The 23,119-nt window shown below is 34.3% G+C and overlaps 1 protein-coding gene and 1 long non-coding RNA gene across 8 annotated transcripts in view; one reads left to right on the plus strand and one right to left on the minus strand.

Moving 5' to 3' along the window:
• The first annotated feature begins 222 nt into the window (after positions 1–222).
• Positions 223–6,196, plus strand: LOC138702999 (uncharacterized). Its single transcript, XR_011332936.1, has 6 exons — positions 223–661; positions 1,625–1,781; positions 1,888–2,138; positions 2,401–2,526; positions 2,753–2,960; positions 3,158–6,196. It is a non-coding gene; the product is annotated as an uncharacterized lncRNA (long non-coding RNA).
• A 658-nt stretch (positions 6,197–6,854) lies between these two features.
• The window catches only part of rg (A kinase anchor protein rugose), an 809,394-nt gene continuing 793,129 nt past the window's right edge, over positions 6,855–23,119 (minus strand). For all 7 annotated transcript variants that reach the window (XM_069830427.1, XM_069830419.1, XM_069830410.1 and 4 more), the window contains 8 exons: positions 22,753–22,842; positions 19,453–19,630; positions 18,190–18,270; positions 15,388–15,555; positions 14,916–15,179; positions 12,616–12,812; positions 10,352–10,503; positions 6,855–7,915 (listed from right to left, as the gene is read on the minus strand). In XM_069830427.1, the coding sequence (XP_069686528.1) occupies positions 7,825–7,915; positions 10,352–10,503; positions 12,616–12,812; positions 14,916–15,179; positions 15,388–15,555; positions 18,190–18,270; positions 19,453–19,630; positions 22,753–22,842 (1,221 nt within the window). In that variant the 3' untranslated portion in view covers positions 6,855–7,824. The remainder of the gene's footprint in view (positions 7,916–10,351; positions 10,504–12,615; positions 12,813–14,915; positions 15,180–15,387; positions 15,556–18,189; positions 18,271–19,452; positions 19,631–22,752; positions 22,843–23,119) is intronic.

Below are 23,119 nucleotides of genomic sequence, written 5' to 3' on the forward strand. Positions count from 1 at the left end.
AGGTAACTTGATACCCTAAGGGTGAAACCTAACCATTTTTCCCCCATTACTACAAATGCTAGTGGATTATGGTGATTTTCTAGTTTGAAGGTTGAATTTTCTTTTGCCAACTTCGTTTCGAATTTCGATACTGAAAAATACTATAAATGGTAGTGATTTTGTAACCGGTATGTTGGCAGCTGAGGCAAATATCGACAATATTTGCCGGTACTGGAGTTCCATGAAATTAAAATTGTACTAGATTTCTCAGCCGGTTACTGGAAGGTAGTGAAATTCGAACTTATTCATAATTAATTAATATTAGTATTAATATTAATACATAATAGTTATGTTATGTGTTGCGTTGTGGTTATAATTCAAGAATAGTCAGATAAGTACGAATGAATATAATATACTTGGGCGTGATAATGCACGTGGGTAATGGATAGAAATATTATTTCAAATTTTAATGAATTTCTTTCGTGTTTAGATTTTTATTACTATGTCAAAAAAATGAAATAGTGTTGCAGTGACTCCTCCAAGGAAGAAAATGTGTGGCATTCAGAGTACGCTTCAGAAATCTGTAGTTCACGTGTATAATGAGTTGAAGAAAGAAGATAATGAAGAAGGAATTATGCTAACGGAGACAGCAATTACAACCAGAATAGGACAATTATTAGGAGTAAGTATTCTTAAGCATACATTTCAAAGTGGTATTCAGTTTTAGGAGTTTGCACTAATAATTTCATGATTGTGGTCAAACAAAACAAATTTTTAGGTTAGGCGTAATGTTTAATCAAGTCAGTGATTTTCATATTGCCAAACTAAATACATTTAAGATACTGTAATACTGCAGTAGGTGATAGCTTAAATACATTTACAAATTAGACGAACAAGTAATCAAACAGCACGAAAGTAAATTTCCAGTTTTCTCTTTTGGTATTAAATTAACCGTTCAGATCACAATTTACATGCAACATCGGCCGAAGAAAATACAAGTCATATTGTAATTATTAACTTGATATTGCAGCAAATATTACATGAATGTTGGCCTGTTATGGTGCTTAAAAATAATTCAGTTTTATATAATAACTATATAACATACTCTATAAAGCATAGGAACGTTGACTCTGGCTGAATAATTTATTCATGACTGGTCTAAGTAATATTAAATATGGTGTTTCTTCAGAAAAGCTACCCCACCCAAAGTACTTGTTAAGATATAACACTCGAGAGGACGAGGACGCACTACTGGGAAACTAACCATTTCTCTTCGTCCTGGACCTCTCGCATGTTATATTGGTAATTAGTAACAAGTTTGAGGGAGGGACTACAACAATGCATTAGAATATACAGGTAAGTGTCAAAGGATTTTTGTGCTGAAAGTATTTGTGGCTGTGCACTAAAACCACGTGTTCATCACTATGTAAATATCACAGAAATCAATTAAACAAAATAAAATTATGCCTTCTTTGGTGTAGCTTTTCTGGAGAATTACCTAAATATTAGCCTACTTAAACCTATCGTAGACCCAACCTAACATGTTGATCATTTTCTATTCATATAGCTGTAAATGTTGGTATTATGCATGAATTTTATGATATAACAATTTTTAGAAGTATTATGTTATTGTTTGTTATTACAGCTTGGCTTAACTACAGCCACGAAAGTGATCAATTCACACAAGGGGACCCCACTCGTGACACCAGGAAAACATAGACTACGTAAACATCCAGTGACTGATGCTGATGATTTTACGAAAGATGCAATTGCGAGATTTATTTATGACAAGTTACATAAAGGTAGGGAAGTTACAGGAATTATTGTGTTGATTTATGCAATGTAATTCTGATATTAGTCATAGGCCTATGTATAAAAATATGGCATAATTTTCATTTACTGTTACAGGGGAAGTACTAACAGCAGCAAAAGTTCTGGAACATATGAATGATGATTATGAAACATATTTATTTAGAGTATCCTTATCATCGGTGAAAAAAATTTTGAAAGAGATGAAATTTCTATGGAGCAAAGGGGATCCTTATACACATGTATGAGAAAGTGATGTTATTCGTTTTTAAGAGAATATATAAGAAATGTGGAGCATGAGAACTCTAAACCCGTAGTATTCTTGGATGAGACTTGGATTTTTATGAATGGTAAATTTCAATGTATTGTGAGACATTGAGTGATTGAATTTTTTACTAACAAATAGATTAACACTTATGTGGAATATGAAATTGCAATTAATATAGGCTACTAGTAATGAATTCAGATGGGAACAACATGTTTTGCAATTAATAGTTTCATATTATAACTAGAGGTTAGTTATAAAATTCTTGAACGGTTTTCCTGTCTTTAAAATTTTTGTGTCTCTTAGAGTGTCAATGTGAATTGCTTTTCTCTCTCTGTTTTTTTAAGTATGATCACCCACTTATTCATGAAATAAACCAGGTGAAGTTTCCAGTGACATGAATGGTGTTATTCATAGACCAACAAATGAGGGTGGAAGATTAGATGCCGGAACGAAAGGTGGATTTATACTCGGTAAGTTATATTGATTTATATTTTACATAAATTTGGCAAGAGTAATTTTTTAAATCAGGGTACAAAAATATAAAAATTGGTGACTAAATAAAAACGTGGGAAAGCCTTTCACCAAAGAGGATCTCATGTCATGTCATGTTATGTTATGTTATGTTTTATTTTCTTTATTTAAATGCTGTGAATTCATGTGACGTAATTATATGCCCAGGTATAATTTTTATTGCAGGTGCTGATTTAATTTTTTCATGCAATTGAAAGAAAAGTCAGGACTACCATAGTGCTATGAATAGCCCTGTAGTTGAGAAGTGGGTGCAAACACAGTTGTTGACCTGAGAACATTAGGGCAATGCGTTATTGTCATGGATAGTGCTGCATATCATAGCAGACTTGTGAAAAATCAGCCAACAACAAAATGGAGGAAAGAACAGCTACTGGTGATTGCAACTGAATATAATAGATTTGTTGTACTAAATGATAAGAGTTGATGGTGTGAAATCACCTTTTGATATTACATTGCAATATTAATTTCCATACTTTACAGTCATTATTATTATTATTATTATTATTATTATTATTATTATTATCTTTACTACTACTACTACTACTTATAGATGCTACTTTTTTCTTTCAGGTGAAATTGAATCTACATAAGAATCCTAAAACAACAGAGCCTTGCCAATTACTGTTCTGAAGCTGCCTTGTCTTATGTGTTGTGTCTATATACAATTAATTCTTTCAGTTTTTTTTCCCCTTTAATGCAATGAAGTTGTTGGTTGATTGATACCAAGTGTTCAGCAGTTGATGTCATTTGTTATCTTGCACTCCAATATTTAACCAGATGATTGAAAGCTGTGTAAAGTTAAACAGTCAAGACAATGATCCATATCTTCATTGAGATTTCAGAAATGGCATGGGGAGATTCTGAAATATCAGTTCTTTGTAAATATTTGAGACAATCATGGCCTGTGATAATATGAGTACTGCCACTGTAGATTTTCATAGAAGTTCAGTTATTAAATTAGGTGTATTATTTTTACTATGTATTGTACTATATTTTTGTTTCGCTTAATTGATGAATTATATATGCTGTAAATTGAATAGTAGACTGTAGGTCTATAGCTTAACTGATGAATTGTATGTGCTGTAAATTAAATAGTAGGCTGTATACCACAAGTGATGAATTGTTTATGCTTGTAATGTGAAGTAATTTGCATGATATTTATTATCAGTTTCTGTATATTTCAACTGATTGAATTGTTTATACTTTTAAATTGAATTAACTTGCTTGCTATGTATTATATTTTATAGCTTAACTGATGAATAATTGTTTAGGTTTGTCAATTTAATAATCTGAGTGCCATGTACTTCATATTTTTAGTGGAGCCACCAATGTAGCTTAGTCGGTAGACTCGTTGGCCTGCAAATTCAGAGCTGCACTCGAGGGTAGTTTGGATCCCCCATTTGGTCTGATTAGTTGGTTTCTTCTGAGGATTTTCCTCCATCGTGGAGCAGACGCCGGATGGCCTATTGCAATTTTTTCATTTGCTTTAGAATCATTCCGATTTTTGTTACCACATTGTCATGTTCTGATCTTGTTATTCTTTTAACAGTGTGGTAAGATGCAGGTATAGATAACCTTAAGTAATTTTGCTACCTTTCAGCTACCTCATTACCTCCCACTCCATAAAGTTCATGGATCCACGGAAGTACCAGTCGTCGATGTAATTCGACCATTTTGCTTAAAATATTAAAACACTGTAAAATATTGAGATTTCATGCTGTTACGTCCATTACTGCAGCAAGAACATCTGATTTTGAATCTGATAGTATGACAGCCTTCTCAGATTTATGAAGTCGATACTGGAGATTTTGTAAGCTTAAAAGTGTATCTAAATTTTCACTATCAAAATTAGTCAGTGTTTGAAGTTAGTTAGTTAGTGGCGTTTAAAAAGGGCGCGTCAGCTACTATGGCTATTTGCGCCCTTATCTAAAATCTTTCACTAAACACAAACACAATACAATAACCAGAATGTTTAAAAAGCTAAAAAGCGTTGTCACGGTTAAAATGGGGCAAACAAGTGTTTGAATATAATTCCCTGTAAAAGGGAATATACTGGTATTGTACTACAACACCACTACATCTATGGCTTGGTAAACAGGATCCATCTATAAAAAATACTGTATGTAGTCACTCACTGACCAGATCATTTATCGTTTCTAATGATTTTTAAAATGTCTGGAGAAGTATCACATTTCTTAACATCATCTGTTAAAGTTAACTTATTTACTATTCATTTTGAAATAACTTGGGATTGTGTTTTATTAGTAAAGTTTCCCTTAATTGAGCAAGTTTGAGTTCTCCAAGTAGAGTCAAAAAGTCTGTTGGGATTTTGGCTCAGTTTATTAATATTTGTGGACTGTGATTTTTTGTTCTAGACAACCATATTATCTGCAAATTATGAGATTATCATAAGATCTATTTCTTTAGTTAGACCATCGACATTAATATTGGAAAATGTATTCCTGAAAACAACAATGTGGGAAGCCCAGATGAATCTGTCTCTATTTACATATTTGTGACAATGAATCAAATAATCAAGTCACTGACCCAGTGTAACACTTTATCATGGACACCCTAAGTTTGCAATTTCTTAAGTGATTTATATCTACAGAGCCATATGATCCTTGAAAATAAATTAAAATTGTTAGGTTGTTTTGTTTTCTGTTTAAAATATCTTTAATATCTTGACTAAAATTTAAAATCTGTCCATTTGTTGAATGCAATTCTCTAAAGTCAACCCAATAAAATGAAAGTTAGTTACTAGATTCCAGGAACCAATTCAATCTATGAAATCATCTCTTCCATAATTTTGGCTATCATACTAGTAAGTGGTATCTGTCGATAACTCGAAAAGATATTAGTTGAATAATTGCTTTTCAAAATTGATGTTATGATAGATTTTCTCCAGACAGATATTGTATTTTAGATGAGATTACAAGATAAAAGTAGTGAGTTTGCTTGTTTGCCAACATATTTAAGAAAATCAGCATGTGTATTGTCTGGATTTGGAGATGTTTTGGGTCTTATGTTATTAAATTAATAGTAATATTCAGTTCTTGATTAAATATTGTTATATAAAGTAGATAGTAGATTTAATATTTCTTTCAGTTTTTCCTTAATAGTCTGACGTACACAGATAAAACTAACAACCACACCACCAACTAATCTAATAGAAATTAAAATATAATTAAATGTAGTAAAAGTAATTAAAATTATAAATTCACGTAATAAACCATAACCCCCTAATTTCAACAATATACTATTTTATTCCCTTTTACAGCTTGTAGATAATTATTAATTATAGTTATTACTTATTAGCATAATATTTATTGAACTTATTGGCTATTTCACTTCGTTTGAAAGATGTTATTGTGTACAAAAAGCATTTTTTGATGATCGTTTCATGCTGTATGTTGTGTATAAATCTATGATTTCGGGCCATCTGTTCTGTGTAATCCATCTTTTGTATAGAATTAATAAAATATTCTTTTGGTAGTAATTATTTTATTAATTGAGTATTTAATTTTCACCAGCTCACATTTCTTGAATCATTTGCTTTTTCTTATTTAAATTTAGGACACAAGAGCCAAAAAGAGACTTCACAGTTATGTATCATACATTTTTTCAATGACAGACGTGGAGTTCCAGAAATAATAAGTGTAAGTGTAGCATTATTAAGCAATTTACAAACAAATGAAATCTTTAAAAAGGTATCTAGAAGTGAAATTACTTATGGCTTTTAAGGACCAAAATTATTTTTGTAAGTTGATTTATTATTATTTCAGTTTTAGCATAGTTGTATTATCCATTTCCTTACTAATTTCAAAAGATAATCAGAAGTTCATTCGAATTCCAACCAAAAGTCAATTGGTTATTAATTTATCTACCTTTAGGAAGTACAGTATATGTACGCTGGAATCTTTGAAGTGAAGTGACAATAATTTAATTGGTCTTGGAACAGATTTGATTCTTGAATATTATATACTATACTTTGTTGTATATTTACGTCTAGTAACCTATTAATGCTAATACTAATAATAATGTAAAGGAATAAAAGAATAGAACATAGCAATACATTTCTCATTATTATTGAAACTATTTAGAATAACCTTCCAACATTAAGGTAAAGTACGGTGAGTAAAGAAGTCATTCAGTACATAGGATCGTGATTTTACTACATGTGGTGATATCTGGTAACAGTTGGCAACACTGACAAGGCGGAAATATTTGCTGTTTGGGAACTGAACTTACGTGATCCTCACTATAGTACTGGTATTGCATGGAGCTTGTTTAAGTGCATGAATAGTATACATAGAGGTTTAACTGTACTATTGACAAACAAAACATTGCTCTTTGCAACTCTTGGCAGGTAGAAATGTAAGATGAATTTAATGTTCTTTTAGTTCAGTGCAAAAAACCATATTAGACGGCATACTATCTCTAACAGATAAATACCGGTTCCAAGATCTTTTGACATCATTCTCCTTTCAGGTTACAGCACCTAATTACTCTTTGCTGCAATGTATCTTATAAAACAGAGATCTTATCAATTATTTGTATTTTACTTAAAAGATAATTGCATATGTTTTAAATGGAAACAAATTTATCAGTAAGTTACATTAATTTTATAAATACCACATTTTTAAGTATGAATAGTAATATGTAAATAATTACCTATGTAACATGTCTACGAGTATATACAATGTTACGGAAACTTCGGAAATATAAACATTCTTTGCATGTAAGTGGAATATGGAAAGTCAACAAATGCAGGTTTCATTGTTTCAAGAGTGAGAATAAAAACTATTCAAAATGTATGTTTTGTCACCATAACTATGACAAATTTCATTAACTTATCAGTACACAAAGATACTAATTAATGTTAGCAAAGTCAATGAACAAAATTTTTTGTGGTGATAATTTCTTCTGTCAAATATTTTATCTCTACTGGTACCTTGGAATGAGAAAATATTTCACTTCTTAACAAGGAATCAACGCACAAGAAATGAAGTACATGGCCCAAGATATTACTGACTAGTGTGATTAAAAATGCATTCAAATTATAAAAGTATCCATACAAATCCACACATAAGCACCTGAATCAGTCGGTCAAACAAAGGACAGCTCCAATTTCTGAAAAGAGCACCTTTCAAGTAAAATTTCTCTTCTCCCACAGACATATGTCTCCTACATTCCATGACGATCGCTTTGAATATGCACAACCCAATACATGCAACTCAGTATCTTTGTTGGAACTCGTGATGCCATCTGTTGAAATCAATGTGGAATACAACCAACGATCCTGTGGCAAGGCCGGCCAGCAAAAACCTGTGAGAGGAAAACAAAAGCACGTAGTAAGCTATTTCCATAAAAATAAGTCAAAACGATTTAGTCATATTATTCATATGATGTAGAATAGAGAGGAGAGGAAAGGAGTATGACAAGGATATCTATAATCACTTACCCTGTTCAACATCTACTTAGAGGATTTAATGAAGAACAATTCCAGAATATAGACGGAGTGATAGTAGGAGGAAGAAGAATAAGATTTGCTGATGATATGCTGTTTTCAACAGAAGAGATGATACTAAGGGACATATTACTGAAGCTAAATGTCAGCTCTGAGCAGTATGGGATGAAGATAATTGCAAACAAGACGAAGACCATGGTCATAGGAAGAAAAGTAAAGAAGGTAAACTTGCGAATTCGAGATGAGGCAGTGAAACAACTGGACAGCTTCAGATACAGTACTTGGGGTGTGGGTGTACTACTGCGTGTTCAGTTCAAAGTGTGTCATGGGTCGCTGTATGTCGTCATGTGGCTAGTCGATGAGCCTAGAGAATTCAATCTTCCTACACTTCTGCAGAGGCGTATTACCTATGTGCCAGAGAAGTTGCCTAGCAAGTATGGCGTTCATACTGAAAAGTACTTACTGATACATATGGTAACGCCTGTAGTGGCAGGAATGTGATCTGTTTGGAAACACGTACTGAGGTGACTTTTTTTCTTACTGTCGGGATATGTGGAGAGGGTTAAGACGATTACTTACGTATTTGTTGACATTAACTTCGACAGTCAGCATGGACACGGAGCATTTGATTTGTATTGTGGAATGTTGCCATACGCAACTGATGATAACAAATACCCTGCATACGACTTGCCCGAGCAAAACACAGTTCGAAAGAGGTTATGGTAGCACACAGACCGTACAGACCGCCATCTGTTGCTACGACGTTCAAGTTATACCGTACACGTTCTCAAGTTCAGATTGAACGCCTTGATTAATAGGCAACTTCTCTGACATAAAAGCTGAAACTCGCTTCAAATCACTGATTCACAACAGTGACGTCATGACACACTTTGAAATGAACACCCAGTATACATTAAGCAGTAGCATGAGCTGCTGCCAAGAAGTCAAAAAGAGGAGCAATAACAAAGGTAGCTGTTAAAAGACTTTTGGAAAAGGAACTACAGAAGAGATTAGTGAAGTGCTTTGTGTGTAATGTAGTATTGTGTGGAGCAGAAACATAGACATTACGACGAAGTGAAGAGAAACGACTGGAGGCATTTACAATGTGAATATGGAGAAGAACAGAGCATGTGAAGAAAGAATAATACTGAAACTGACCTGGAAAAGAAAAAGAAATTGGCGAGTCACTGGCTAAGAACAAACTCCTACTGAAGGATGCACTGGAATGGATGGGAAAAAAGTACGGAGCAGAAGATAACATTGAGATATATGGATCGTAAGAGGAAGGCAAAAAATAGGAAAGATTGGAGAATGTTGGGTTTGCAGTGAAAGCCTTGCCCTTGGACAGAATACTATGAATGAATGAATATGGACAGTATATAGAGATGAAAGGAGATGGTGGAAAAAAAGGAAGATTGGTGAATAATGAGTTTGCAGTGAAGGATTTTTCCTTGGGCAAAAAACGATGAATGAATGAATTCGTATGATTTGAAAGAGGAAAAAAAGGAGAAGAAGAAAAGATCCATAGGAAGATCAAAAACACGTTGGACAGTAGAGGAAGAAATAGGAGGGTAACTGAAAAAGAAATGGCACATGAAGACAGAGAATTCTGGAAGAAGTTCTTTAGAAATGATCCACAACGACAGAAATATCTTTATGTCATCATCATCATTGTATTATATTATTATTATTATTATTATTATTATTATTATTATTATATCATCATCAATGATGAGGAGGAGGAAGAAATGGATAAGCGGGCAAATGGACGATGTAGTGGAAGGAAATAAAATGAGTAGATACAACGAACTTTTTTGTTGATTTTCGAGTTCGTTATTTTTTTTTCCTGATTATTATATGCTTATATAAGTTGTGTTAACTCTCGCTAAGTGGTATTTTATCAGTCTTAGTTATTAGTTTTATTATTGTTAATATTTATGTTTTATTATTATTATTAATTAATTAATTTGTATTACTATCTTTGTATTATCTCCGTCACTGTTATTCTATTATTATTATTATTATTATTATTATTATTATTATTGTTACTATTATTTCTTTCATTAACATTATTATTGATGTCTCTAAAATTTATGTAGACTCTACTGGACTGTACCTGAGCACGAGCATATGCTCATTTCGGGTATCTATTAAAATGAACCATTTCAAATGTAATGTATGAATAAATTTCAAAATTTCAGATTTCAAATTTCAAATATAGAGAGAACTGATAATAAATGTCACGATTCCACTAAAATTGAATCCTTCTCTCTTCTCTTTATGTGAATACTCACTTTTGGTCGTGTGAGAGTGCCAAAGAGCGCACACTGCTGTCACAAGCAGGAAAAGCATACAGAAGAGCCAGGTTGAAGGTGCGCCACACTTCTACAATGCCCTTGTCTCCTCCAGTCATCAGGTATTCTCCATCGCGACTCAACAGTAAACACTGCAAAACAGGGAATATGCATTTTAGTGTATGTCACTGGGATATGCAGCCCTAGCAGCTGGAACAAGTTAGAAGGGGAAACAGACACTCTAGGAATATTTGTAGTAGTAGCATTCAATGTGAGATTTTATGGTCTTTCATTCAGAGTTGTGTACATCTGATGGCCTGATGGTCTTAACTACACCAGAATAAATAAATAATAAAAAAAAATCTACCTAAAACATTTGTTTAGTAACTCACTACTTCTCCATTATTTTACAATAATTAGTGAATTGTTTTCATTACTAGTAGCACAGTAGCAATAGTATCCTTCTACCGATAAAATCAGTGAAATAGTGAGCTCACAGTGCTGCTCTGTTTAGGACTACAGTTACCAGGCACAGATAGTAATACTGTATTATAATATCCCCCTTAACAGTTTATGCTATAGGTTAACAACTGGGAAAACTCCGTTCTAGGAGGTTACTACAACTGTGCTAGGGGTGAAGTCGGAGTTTCCCCTCCATTAATCTAAATCATTGTTGCTACTGATTGACAAATCATCTGATGCATCAATGCTATTGGTTAAACATTCTTCTAACGAAATTATTCTATCAGTTTCAAGGTCTACTACATTAGCACTAGAAAAATATTGTTCTTTATTATTTTTAGCGTGCTCAATACTTTTCTTCCACTTGTCTTTTTCATATTCTGCGAAAAGGCGGCAACACAATCATTCCTTTACGTTAAGTGGAGATCCAATTTCTGTTACAAAAAATCCAATTTAAAAAACTGGAGACAACTGACTAAACATTTCAGTCTGTCCCTTTAAGTAAATGAAACGAATCAAAACAATAAATGCTTATTTTTAAAGCCTGGTTGGGTTTTGAAGATAAGTAATGTTTATGTATGTGCTACTTGACAGACCGCGAGCAGTCAGACATAAACTTAACAAGTAATGATATCTTGTTGACTCATTCTATTAACATGGGGTTTTTTCAACATGAAGTAGAATCTATTTAGACGATTTCATACACTGCAACTATCCACTTATTTCTTCAAGAAAAAAAGTTTATTGCTGATCGATTTTCTACTTCAAAAACATATTTTCTCATACTACAGTATTATAAAACAAACCTCAATTAAGAAGTCTTACATTTGTCACATTACAGTGACTCAAACATCTTAAAAATCTGCAAACAATACTCTTCAGCATGCTTTTTTCCTTATTAGAATTTGACTACTACTTTTTGAGTTATTATTAAGTATAAAATAATACGAAAATATTCTGATTCATTGAAAGCCTATGTAAATAACGCCTTCTCCCGTTATTGGCTGACAATTAGGAAGAAGGAGGTGAATAGTATAATTGTGTCTCTCTTTAAGTTTGACGCATGTGTAGACCAACGGAGTTTTTTGAGTTGTTCCCCTATAGCTGGCAGGTGGGTTTATGTCAATGTCTCATTTAGGATTTTTCTGCAATCTGTTAAGTCTGGCAGTGCCGAATTTTATTTTTGAGGTGGGACACCTGTAAGGCGAAATTCATTATTCCAATGATAGAATAATAGTCTAATATGATGATTAATACAGTGTATTTTTTTTCTAGACCCCTCTTATTGAAGAACAAAGGTCTTTTGCACACCGTAAATCTATGGCATGGAACCCTAAGTTTTACTTCCTTCCGAAGGAATCTGTCAACAATTTTTATCACTCTTCAAGCACAATTTAAATTCATTAATCTTTAATCTAACAACTAACATAGCAATTATTCCAGCAACATGTAAATTTTGTCTAAATTTGGAATCATGTACAATTTAACATTAGGTCAAATACTTTTCTTTCTTTTCTCAATTAAGAATGGATGATAATAATGATTAACAAAAGATGACAGGACACGGGAATACCAAGAGAAAACTTGTTCAATATTGTCTTTGTCTATCAAAAATTCCATCAATTTCACTGAAACCTGGGTCTTTGACAAGAAAAGCTAATACTCTAGTCATTCATTAACGGCGCTTCTCAAGAATGCTGCCTAGGTTCAAATCAGAACTCTAACATTAACGTAACATGAAGTTACATAATATGTGATTAATAGCATAGACATTTCTCTGAAAGATCTCCAGTCTTTCTTACCTGCAAGTTGTCGTTGTGAGACTCATGTCGCAATCGTTTGCCATTGATGGTGAATGCTGCCACATGGCCACGTTCATAGTTGACAACAATGACACCTTCGCGAGACATGGCAATGTTCTCTGGCGACAAGAAACTGGGAGGTGGTTCAAGAGATCGTAAAAGGTCCCCAAATGTTGTGTGCACGAGAACAGGTCCATCTGAAATAGTAACATATATTGTATTAACGTTCATTTGATAAACATAAGGAGATCTGAAGAAATTACATAATCACATTCTACAGGGTGTTTCCGAGGTGGTGTTACAAACTTTCAGGGATGATAGCGAAGGGCACATGTATCAATTTGAGATAAGGAACCATGGTCCAGAAATGATTGAGTCGAAAGTTATAAGCAAAAATACTTGTGTGGAAATGGAATTGTAATTTTGCACCACGTGCCATTCTTCCCTTAACTTTTGGAACAGTCGTGGAAAAATGATGTCTCCTACGTGGGTACTTGGCCCGATACAATCTGTGAGCTTGTCTACTGCTCCCATTGGCTCATCGGTATTCGAAAATCAGGTCTGTTTATTCCGCTCTCGTGTACTCCTCCATTTCACTAGGACTGATCGACTGGACACTGCAACTTGTACACATACACTGCTGTCTAGAGACATGCATATCAGGACTGACCATGTCCGTTACACATTACGCTATCTGCATTGCATTAGTGTAGTTTCCTGTCCCCATCCCTCAGACAGCGCATTGAATGGAATACAGACAACGTAAACAATGTCAGATGAATACAGTATGTGTAAGGTGTACAGATAAATACACATAAATAAGGTGTACAGAGGAATAAAATTATTTCATTTCCACAGAACTATTTTTGCTTGTAACTTTCGACTCGGTCATTTCCGGACCAGGGTTCCTTATCTCAAATTGATACATGTACCCTTCGCCATCATTCCTGAAAGTTTGTAACACCACCTCGGAAACAACCTGTATATATAGTTTGAGATTCACTCATGGGAGGTCGGCATTATTAGGTGTAGAGGAACGTAGGCCTACCCTCCCTAAAATTACTATTACTACAATAATAGTAATAATAATAACAATAATAATAATAATAATAATAATAATAATAATAATAATAGTCGCGATATGACTTTAGATATAAGTTAAAGCGACAATAAATAATTATACAAAAATTAATAATAATAATAATAATAATAATAATAATAATAATAATAATAATAATAATAGTAATAATAATAATGATGATAATAATAATAATAATAATAATAATAATAATAGTAATAACAATAATAATAATAATAATAATAATAATAATAATAAACAAGGAGAATGCCAGCTGCCTTCGAAACCATCGAATATTTTCTTACAATTTTCGCAATTCTATTGCGCATGGATATAATAGGAATCATATCACTCTCTCAACAATAAATAAAATTAATAGGCTTTAAAGGAGATTGAAATAAACTATTTTAAACAATTATCAGAAAATTCGTATTTCAGAAAATGAGTTTATACAATCGGTATGGGTCTACTATATAGCATTTTATAAGCGTACATAATTATGTAGTATGAGCATTATAGTAATTTTCAAGCGATTCAAAAGTCCGGTGACATAGACAAACTCGGTTATTAGTGCAGATAGCGAAAAACGGAAAAAGGTGAAAAACGTTGTCAGCCACCGGTATGTAGTTTTGAATCTATTGTGCTTTAATTGATTAGTGAGTGTATTGTACTAGTGTACAGTCTCAATGGTGTATTCTATGTTGCAAATCCAAGCGCATTAGATTGAAAATTGCCTATTTGCAACAACTTTCTCCCTTTTCAATTTCAAATTAAATTCTTAAGGAAACTATAAAACATAATATCAGGGCAAATATAAAGAATTATGGCATTCTTCAGGAATTAAAAATTGCACCACTTTGCCATATACTATATGAATATAGAATTCAAAGGAAAAAAGCATGTGCTTTGATTGGATGGTTCACATTAAATTCTAAATTATATACCGGTACCAAACAAAGACGGTAATTAGAAGACCTAATGAAAGGTGTAACGAGACTAACAAGCCCCTGGAGTCTAATATATGTTAGGACGACGAAGAAGCAGGATTTAAAAAATCAGGGTAAAAATTGGAAGAGAAAGGAAAGGAAGAAATAGAAGATGGATAGTGACGGGGAAAAGAAAGAAAAGGAACAGAATAAAGGAGAAGGAAAAAGAACGAGAAGAATGTGAAGATGGAGGAGGAAGAGAAGGGGAAGAAGACGAAGCTGGAAACAGAACTTACTATGTGATCCAGAAACCACGAGTCCCAGCTCAGCTGAAATGACAACACTGGAGACAGGCTGCTCATGCCCTGTGAGGGTGGCACGAGGTGTGGGCACTTCTCCCTCGCCTACAATAGTCTGGGTTCGGGCGTTCCAGTGCCAGAGAAGAACTGTGCAGTCAGCAGAGCCAGACGCAATGTAGCAGTCAGATGTTATGTTGCATTCCGATCGGGACAGACAGGTCACCACTCCATAGTGACCAAATACTATCTGTACGATCTTAGCTGCAACAAGAAAATACATACGTATGACGTAACAGCAAAGCTCTATTGCTTGTAATAAGAATTCAACGTAACATGTTTTGCCTTGTCTCTATTATTAATCGATAGTCACTTATACACTTCTTTGTTTAACCCAATGGTTAATGATATGTTGCTCTAATGCAAACAGACAAATTAGTATGCCGTATGTAAATGAGTATTATTTGCAAACCTGTCTCAGTAGAGAAGACCCGGAAGCTGTTGTCCCAGAAGCCACATGCTACAAGGAACCGGCTGTCAACAGTTGTAACAAAGCAATTGGACCTGATTCGTATCTTTTGGCTGAAATTATCGCCTAGATGACGCCGCTGTGTGGGATTTGAACTGTTTCCTGTCTGGGCTGTAATAAAAGAAAATATACCGATATGTAATTATTTTTCAGTAGAAACATTATCAATATTCACCATGTTCTAGAAATATAGTGGGTTAAAAATTTGTTAGTACATCAATAAGACATTTATACATTACATTGGCTACATTTATGCTCAAACTATCATCATTATCTGCTTTCAAGGTCCAGGACTTATGCCACATTCTAATCTCATAGAGCATTATAAACTAACTCGGACAATTATGTAACTAGAGACTCCTTGGTCATGTTGTCAGCGTGACTCAAGGCCACTACTTAAGACAACTCACGTACAGCTTGATTCAGGGATTTTGGCCCTTGTAAAAAGTAAATAGACTAACAGCGAGTTACTCATTACTACTGGTGGGCTGGGTCGCGTGTTATGGCTGCACAGTCATAACAACTAACACTTCCTTCTTATCATGTCGCAGTACACTCAGTCTTAAAACACAATATTCTTCCACACATCTCGTCACTAACCACTAAGTCTTTGACTAAACAATGTCATGATGACATATTTTCTAGACATGAGTGTCCCTCAGCTTCGAGCATAGATGTTATTTTCATTCTTATGATGCAACATACGGCTCGTTCACTAGCCAAACAAGTCGACCTGGTTGGCGAGTTGGTATAGCGCTGGCCTTCTATGCCCAAGGTTACGGGTTCGATCCCGGGCCAGGTCGATGGCATTTAAGTGTGCTTAAATGCGACAGGCTCATGGCAGTAGATTTACTGGCATGTAAAAGAACTCCTGCGGGACAAAATTCCAGCACATCCGGCGACGCTGATATAACCTCTGCAGTTGCGAGCATCGTTAAATAAAACATAACATTTAACACTAGCCAAACAACAAAAGACAAGAGCCAATAACGTTGAATCAAGCTGTCTTACATGACAAGGGACACATACCAATGAGAGGGTAGTAAATCTCCACTATCTTGCCGGTGGTGACTGCTGTTGGTATTATTATTATTATTATTATTATTGTTATTATTATTATTATTATTGTTGTTGTTGTTGTTGTTGTTGTTATAGTTGTGGTGTGTGATGGTCGGGTATGTACGAGTAACATCTATATGTACAATTCATTGCCCTAACTTAAGTGTTAAAACACATAGAAAAGAATTCAACATTACTTGAAAAAAAAAAAAAAAAAGAATGGTAGGACTGATATGAAAAGTGAGTGTAGGAACTACTGAAGGTGACAGCTGTCAGTGATAGAGAAAGCTGCAGCTAAGCATATCTAAGTAACTAGTCTAATTGTAAATTTTGTTTTTGTAGATTCTGCAATGCGTGAAGGTTTATTTTAAAGACACTGCATTTCAGATCTCGCCACAGATAAAAGAAAGTCTACATATTATGATCTGAAGCATATTCCGACACAAAGGAAATAGATGGCAGTATGTGTAGGCCTACTATTTAGTGGCAGTATGTGTACTACTTAATTGGTTGCACTATCCTACTGAATATGCTTATTAAACTTTTCTTTGTCTCTTAGCTCATTTATTCAGTTGAATTAATTACAATCATTTTATTCTTATCGATATTATGTTATTTTATTCTAATTTTTCTCCAATTTAATTATCATACTGTGTACTATTAATTCTCTGGATCTTCTTTTGTGAACTGTTTTTGTTTCTTTTCACGCATACTGCAGACAAATTCATAAGTTCAAAGCCGACTATGTAGTGCTTCGCTTGTCAAATATAAAAGTTATGATGATGATTGATGATGATGGTGATGATGATAACGATGACGACGACGATTAAAGACAAATAAATGGAATATGTATTATTTGGCTTTCGCCATTAACAGGATGAAACTAATCAACCAGGTACTATAATATTTAACACGTGAAAGCTAACCGAATGTGCTGTTTGGGTGTGCTATCATCTATACTCCATAGCACAGCTAACCTGTTTTCTGCACTCAGAGACCAAACACTGGCCTTTAATTATAATAAGTTAAGTATTACATGCGTCCAGACAAAATACTGGATGCACGAAGAAGATGAGATGGATGAATTAAGTCGTGTGAAAAGCTCTATAATCATTATTTGCCTATTCAGCAGATCATCGGAGTTATGAATTCATGAATGTGTATGCCCGATCCCAGAAATGGAATTCTTCACGTTACCTCAATAGCCCAGCAGAATACCGGAGAGTACTTGTTGACTGTCTGGAGATGTTAGGAACCAGGAAACAAACTTCGAAAGATGTTGCGGAAAATTTTTATAAAACTAATTGGGAGAAAAAGGAAAACAAAAAGAACAACAAACGCAAGTAGGTGAAAAGTGAGGAGTGTTGTGGATTTTTTTTTCATTATAATACATATTCCGAAGTGATATAGTGTTAAAAGTTGTGTAATCAAGATGTACAATTAAATGCTTGAAATGTATGCAGATATAAGAAAATGAAACAATTTTTCTACTTATAAAAAAACTCGTATGATTTGTAAGCAAGATATGTGCAGAGTACCTAATGAATAAATACTTTATTATATAAATGATCATTTGAAACAATCGAGGCTTTTCATAATCAGTGGAATAGTAAAGAGATGATAATGCTAGAATGCGGTAGGAATGGAAAATGGGAGTACTCGAAAGATTATTATGTTTATACTTACAAAGAACTGGGTCCATTGAGAGTGGCAAATTGGCCGTTGGTGTTTGTGGTGTATCAGCATAACTCGGCGACTGGACAGAAGCTGAAAATGAGTGATGTGATAAGTAACAAATTCAGACCTTCAATACAAAAACTATCAATGTGTATTTGAGAAAGACTACAATGTCTCTTTTATTTGTTGAATATAATATTGATAATTAAGCGACAAGAATGGAAAACATATGAGTAAAAAGTACACACGAGACACAACGATGAAGTTGCACAATAATAACACTGTGACATCCATGGACAGGAAAGAGGAGGCAGGAAATATAAGACATCATAGGTCAAACGTCTTCAACATGACAGTGGGAGAACAATGATCACGAATAGCAAAATACAGGACATCATGAAAGAATTGGGAGGAGGGGGAACTTACCCAAAATGTATTTTTTTTTTATTTTATTGGGTTATTTTACGACGCTGTATCAACATCTAGGTTATTTAGCGTCTGAATGATATGAAGGTGATAATGCCGGTGAAATGAATCCGGGGTCCAGCACCGAAAGTTACCCAGCATTTGCTCGTATTGGGTTGAGGGAAAACCCCGGAAAAAACCTCAACCAGGTAACTTGCCCCAACTGGGATTCGAACCCGGGCCACCTGGTTTCGCAGCCAGACGCGCTGACCGTTACTCCACAGGTGTGGACTCCCAAAATGTAATGTGAAGCACCAAGCAAACAGGTATTTTAAAAAAATTATGTCACGAAACTTTTTTAACACTTTTAGTCATGTAACACAATCACAATTCAAGAAGAGCATGGGGAAAAACAATAGTAACTCTCATTTTTTTAATTTATAGAGCTAAGTGGGTAAATGAAGTAAAGATTCAGGAGTATCACGATAACTGTGCAAGTTATATCAGTAAAAATACGCTTGATAATGACGCAGTCTACACCGACCATGCAAGCATGTCTGATGCACGTATCCCTGGCCAGGAGCTGAGCTGAATACTCTGTACATAAGCAATTATAACTTCGTAATGTAATCGCACTCATAGACATAGTGAGAGTTAGGTGCGTGAAAGAATTAAATTTTAATTTCTGTAACTTTATCAGAATGACGATAAATTTTAATCAGCTTTTTTATACTTTTAGTCTCATTTGATAATACGTGAACAATTTCCACACTGGCTGGTGTTATTTCTTTATGTACGCAACCACTGCCTAAACTGTACTTCAACTATTTCTTGCAATGACATGAGTAGAGACAAGTAATAACATACCTGCATAACTGGAATTCCATCGATTGACTGCAAACTGTTGACTGGTGGTGACGGTGACCACGGACGGGAGTGGTAACTGAGGGTAAGTGTTGGCTGAGATATGGCAAACTGGGGAGTTGGACAGGAACTTCATGGTCATACACACATCTTCAGGCACACTGGAGAACATCATCGGAGACTGCAAATAAGATTTCACAATTAAAATATGGTACCGTACGTCACAACACCTGCACAACATTACCAATATCAGTATAATAAATCTTTGCTAGTTTGTTTCTTCTTGCTGTACGCTTTCACTTCTGATCATGAAAATGATATCACGCTATTCCTTACATACCACTGCTGTTACTGTCCAGAATTTTGGGTTAGTTAAAAGCGAAATAAAATTGGTTTGCTCATTTACGTTAATTAACTTCTTTATATATTTCTGTGAATATTTTGTACTGAGCATTCAATAGTAGGCCTATATTGTTCGAGAGTTTGGCTCCTATTTGATAATAAAGTGGACTATGTAAAATCTGTAAAGATAGAGTTCTGTTACTGTATGTCCAATTCTTGCTTTGCTCAGAATGTTGAATTCTTTTAACATGCAATACACTTCTGAAAGCACAATTTTGTCACAACGGTATCCACATTTTTTATTTATTTATTTTGTTCATGGAGCTACTTCGTTCAAATTTCTTTGGGACAAGTAACAATTTTGAAGTTTCTTTGGCTATTGTATTCGGAATTCGTTATATAGGCCTATATCATTGCATTACTATAAAGCTAAATTCTAGATGCTCTGTAAATTATATTACATTTTGATACGGTAATCATCTTGCTACTAGCTTATAATTGTTTCAAGAGATAAAATAAATACTTATATGAGGAATTACATTTCAACTACTCAAGTGAATGACTTTCCTTTCACATGAAGTTTATCTGCCGATTCACAGTTGCCTCAGTAGTGTAAAGTGATACTTCATTGCCAAATAAACTGGTGGTCGATTTTCTGGACATAAAATAGCCTTCGAATATACTTCAACTTACGGCTCCCTCTTGGAGTATACCTCGTATCTTGTGCAAGATTGGTTGTCTGCATGAAATAACTGTAAATTTTCTATAAAATTGTCCTTAGAATCATCTCTGTCATTTGCTCTTCATGTGAGTACCACTACGAACATTCTTTATTCCTCAGTATAGCATACATCATTTTCTGATACATGTCCACTTGACGCAGTAGCGGCCCACAGTTACAAAGGTTGGCAGTTCTGCATGAAAAAGAGTGCAAACGCATGCTGTTTATTGCATCTAAATCAGATAATGCGTGTAATTACAGTGCCTTCTCGAAGCTGATTGTGTACCCGAAATTGTACTCCAACCATCCGGGCGCTACACCTCTCCCACCTGGTACAACTTGTCACATAGTGGAGATGTGCCCCACATGCTTTTCTAGTTTTTAAGTCAAATTAACTAAATCCTTCACTCCGGTGTTTGTCCATGTATTTTCTCCTCTAAACAGAATACACGTGTGGGAGGAGAAAGCGTTTTCATGAGCGCAGAAAAAACCAATCGTTTCCATTACACATTTCGGTATTAAAATGACTAGTAGGCTACATGATTTCCTCGACTTTTTCCAGAAATTTCAATATTTAAATTCTGTGTAGGACGTCCTAATTTTTTAAGTTAACATGCAATTTCTCTTTTAATTTCGAAAAGGGTTGGTCGATTAGGTTTTCATTTCATTCATTTTTGATATAAAATATTTCCTTAGACACACTGATTAATCACATTGCACCACCCACAGTACCCTATAACACACTGGAACTGTAATGATATACAATAGTCCAGAAGCCTATGTATTTTATCGCAGGTCATAAAGAAATGAGGGTGTTGACGGTTCTTTTGTATATTCTGAGAGAGCTGCTTCGGTTGCAGCTCTAATGTAGTCTTATGGGAGGGTGAAGAAAACCAGTTTTCTGCTGCCGACTACCTTACGTTGAGCTTCAGGAACTGCCGATCACAGATCCGAAAAGTACACTACAGCTAAAATTCTCGAGCAGTTCAAGGCTCCTACAGACAGTAAAATCTCGAATCGAAGGAGAATGAATTGGAAAAATAAATGAAACAATGAACTAGATTACATGAAAGCACGTTTTATATTTTTAATTTTTTCAGATCCATTTAAATGGCGGTTCTGCAGCTCTGTAGTTCTTATTGTAGAGCCGCCCCTGATTTGACGTCTTACAAACAATAACTGAAATAAATTATTCCCATACTAATAGTAACGAAGACCAAATATGGGATGTCATACAGATCATTCTGCACGATTTAAATCTGACGTTATGCCCAATTCCATATACAGTAGAATTTCTCGTATCCGGGAACTGTGGGACAAAGCCAGTGCCAGATAACTGATTTTGCCGGATAATTCGAAAATATGTTTATAGATTCTGTAAAAACATACTGTACTGCACAAACATTTTTTTCCATGTTGAAATTTAGTAATTTTCGTATAGATATTTAAAAATAAAGTTTTGAAATATGTACAATGTTTATTTTTAGTACTGTACTGAATACAGTAACGTAGGTACATTCATCAGTTCATGCAATACAGTAATACATAATAGCGTAAAAAATATTAAAAGTTTTCGTCACCTTATGACAATTTTAAATGGCGACCATGTGACCTGAAGAGCAGTGTAGCCAACATCACAATTATGAAGATCATGAAGTGACGCTCAATGATTTGAACGTCTTCAACATATCTCTAATGTCTGCTTGCTTATATATATCACTCCAATGAAACATTTACACACTACAGTGTAACAAAGAATTTCACACTTTTCTATTTAGACTCATCCAACACCTTTCGAAACGGGCGAGTTAAAGTGGTAAATTTAAAGATATTGTCTCTGCGCATTGTTTGCAAGGCCCAAGTGACAGTTTACCAATGCTACCCGATCTACTCCAGGGACATAACAGGGTTTTCTGTCTATGTTTTCACACGTGAACAATGTAAAGAGTAAACACAATATGCGGCATGTGTGATCCACGAAAACTACCCACATCTTTGTCTGACTCTTCCCTTTCGCATGAATGACAATTTTTTTTGGCCTAGCCAAAAGTGCTGTTGTTTTGGTATTGCCAGTTATTTGGGTGCTGGATACGAGGGATTTTACTGTAATACGTACAGTACACTATTATGTAGGTTAATAACCAATCTCAATAAATGTAGAGACATGTGGGATATTTACTTACATCGTAATTATTATTATACTGAATGAACTGAACTGTAATATGTATCTTATTACTTACCAAGTGCATTGCTGAACTTCTGGGAGGATGTGGTTCCATTAGCAATTGTGATGGAGTCTGACCAAAATTTCGTATTTGATTTTCAATGGCCTGTAAGAGATAAATATAAAAAATTAAATAATTGCCATACTACAAGAACTTATTTTCAGGAACCAGTAGGCAATCAACACAAGTTTATTGATTATGATATTTCAATTAAGATTAATACTTCACCTGGATCAGAAATGTAACCATAATCTTCGAAGATAACTTACAGTACCGGTACCGGGTACGTAAAATATAGATTCAACACCTTGAATTAACAAATTCACAAAACTATACTGAATTTGCTGTGATCAATGTCTTATCTTCGTTTCTTATTTTCTCA

This window comes from Periplaneta americana, chromosome 1 (assembly GCF_040183065.1).
Source record: "Periplaneta americana isolate PAMFEO1 chromosome 1, P.americana_PAMFEO1_priV1, whole genome shotgun sequence".
Taxonomy (NCBI): Eukaryota; Metazoa; Arthropoda; class Insecta; order Blattodea; family Blattidae; genus Periplaneta; species Periplaneta americana.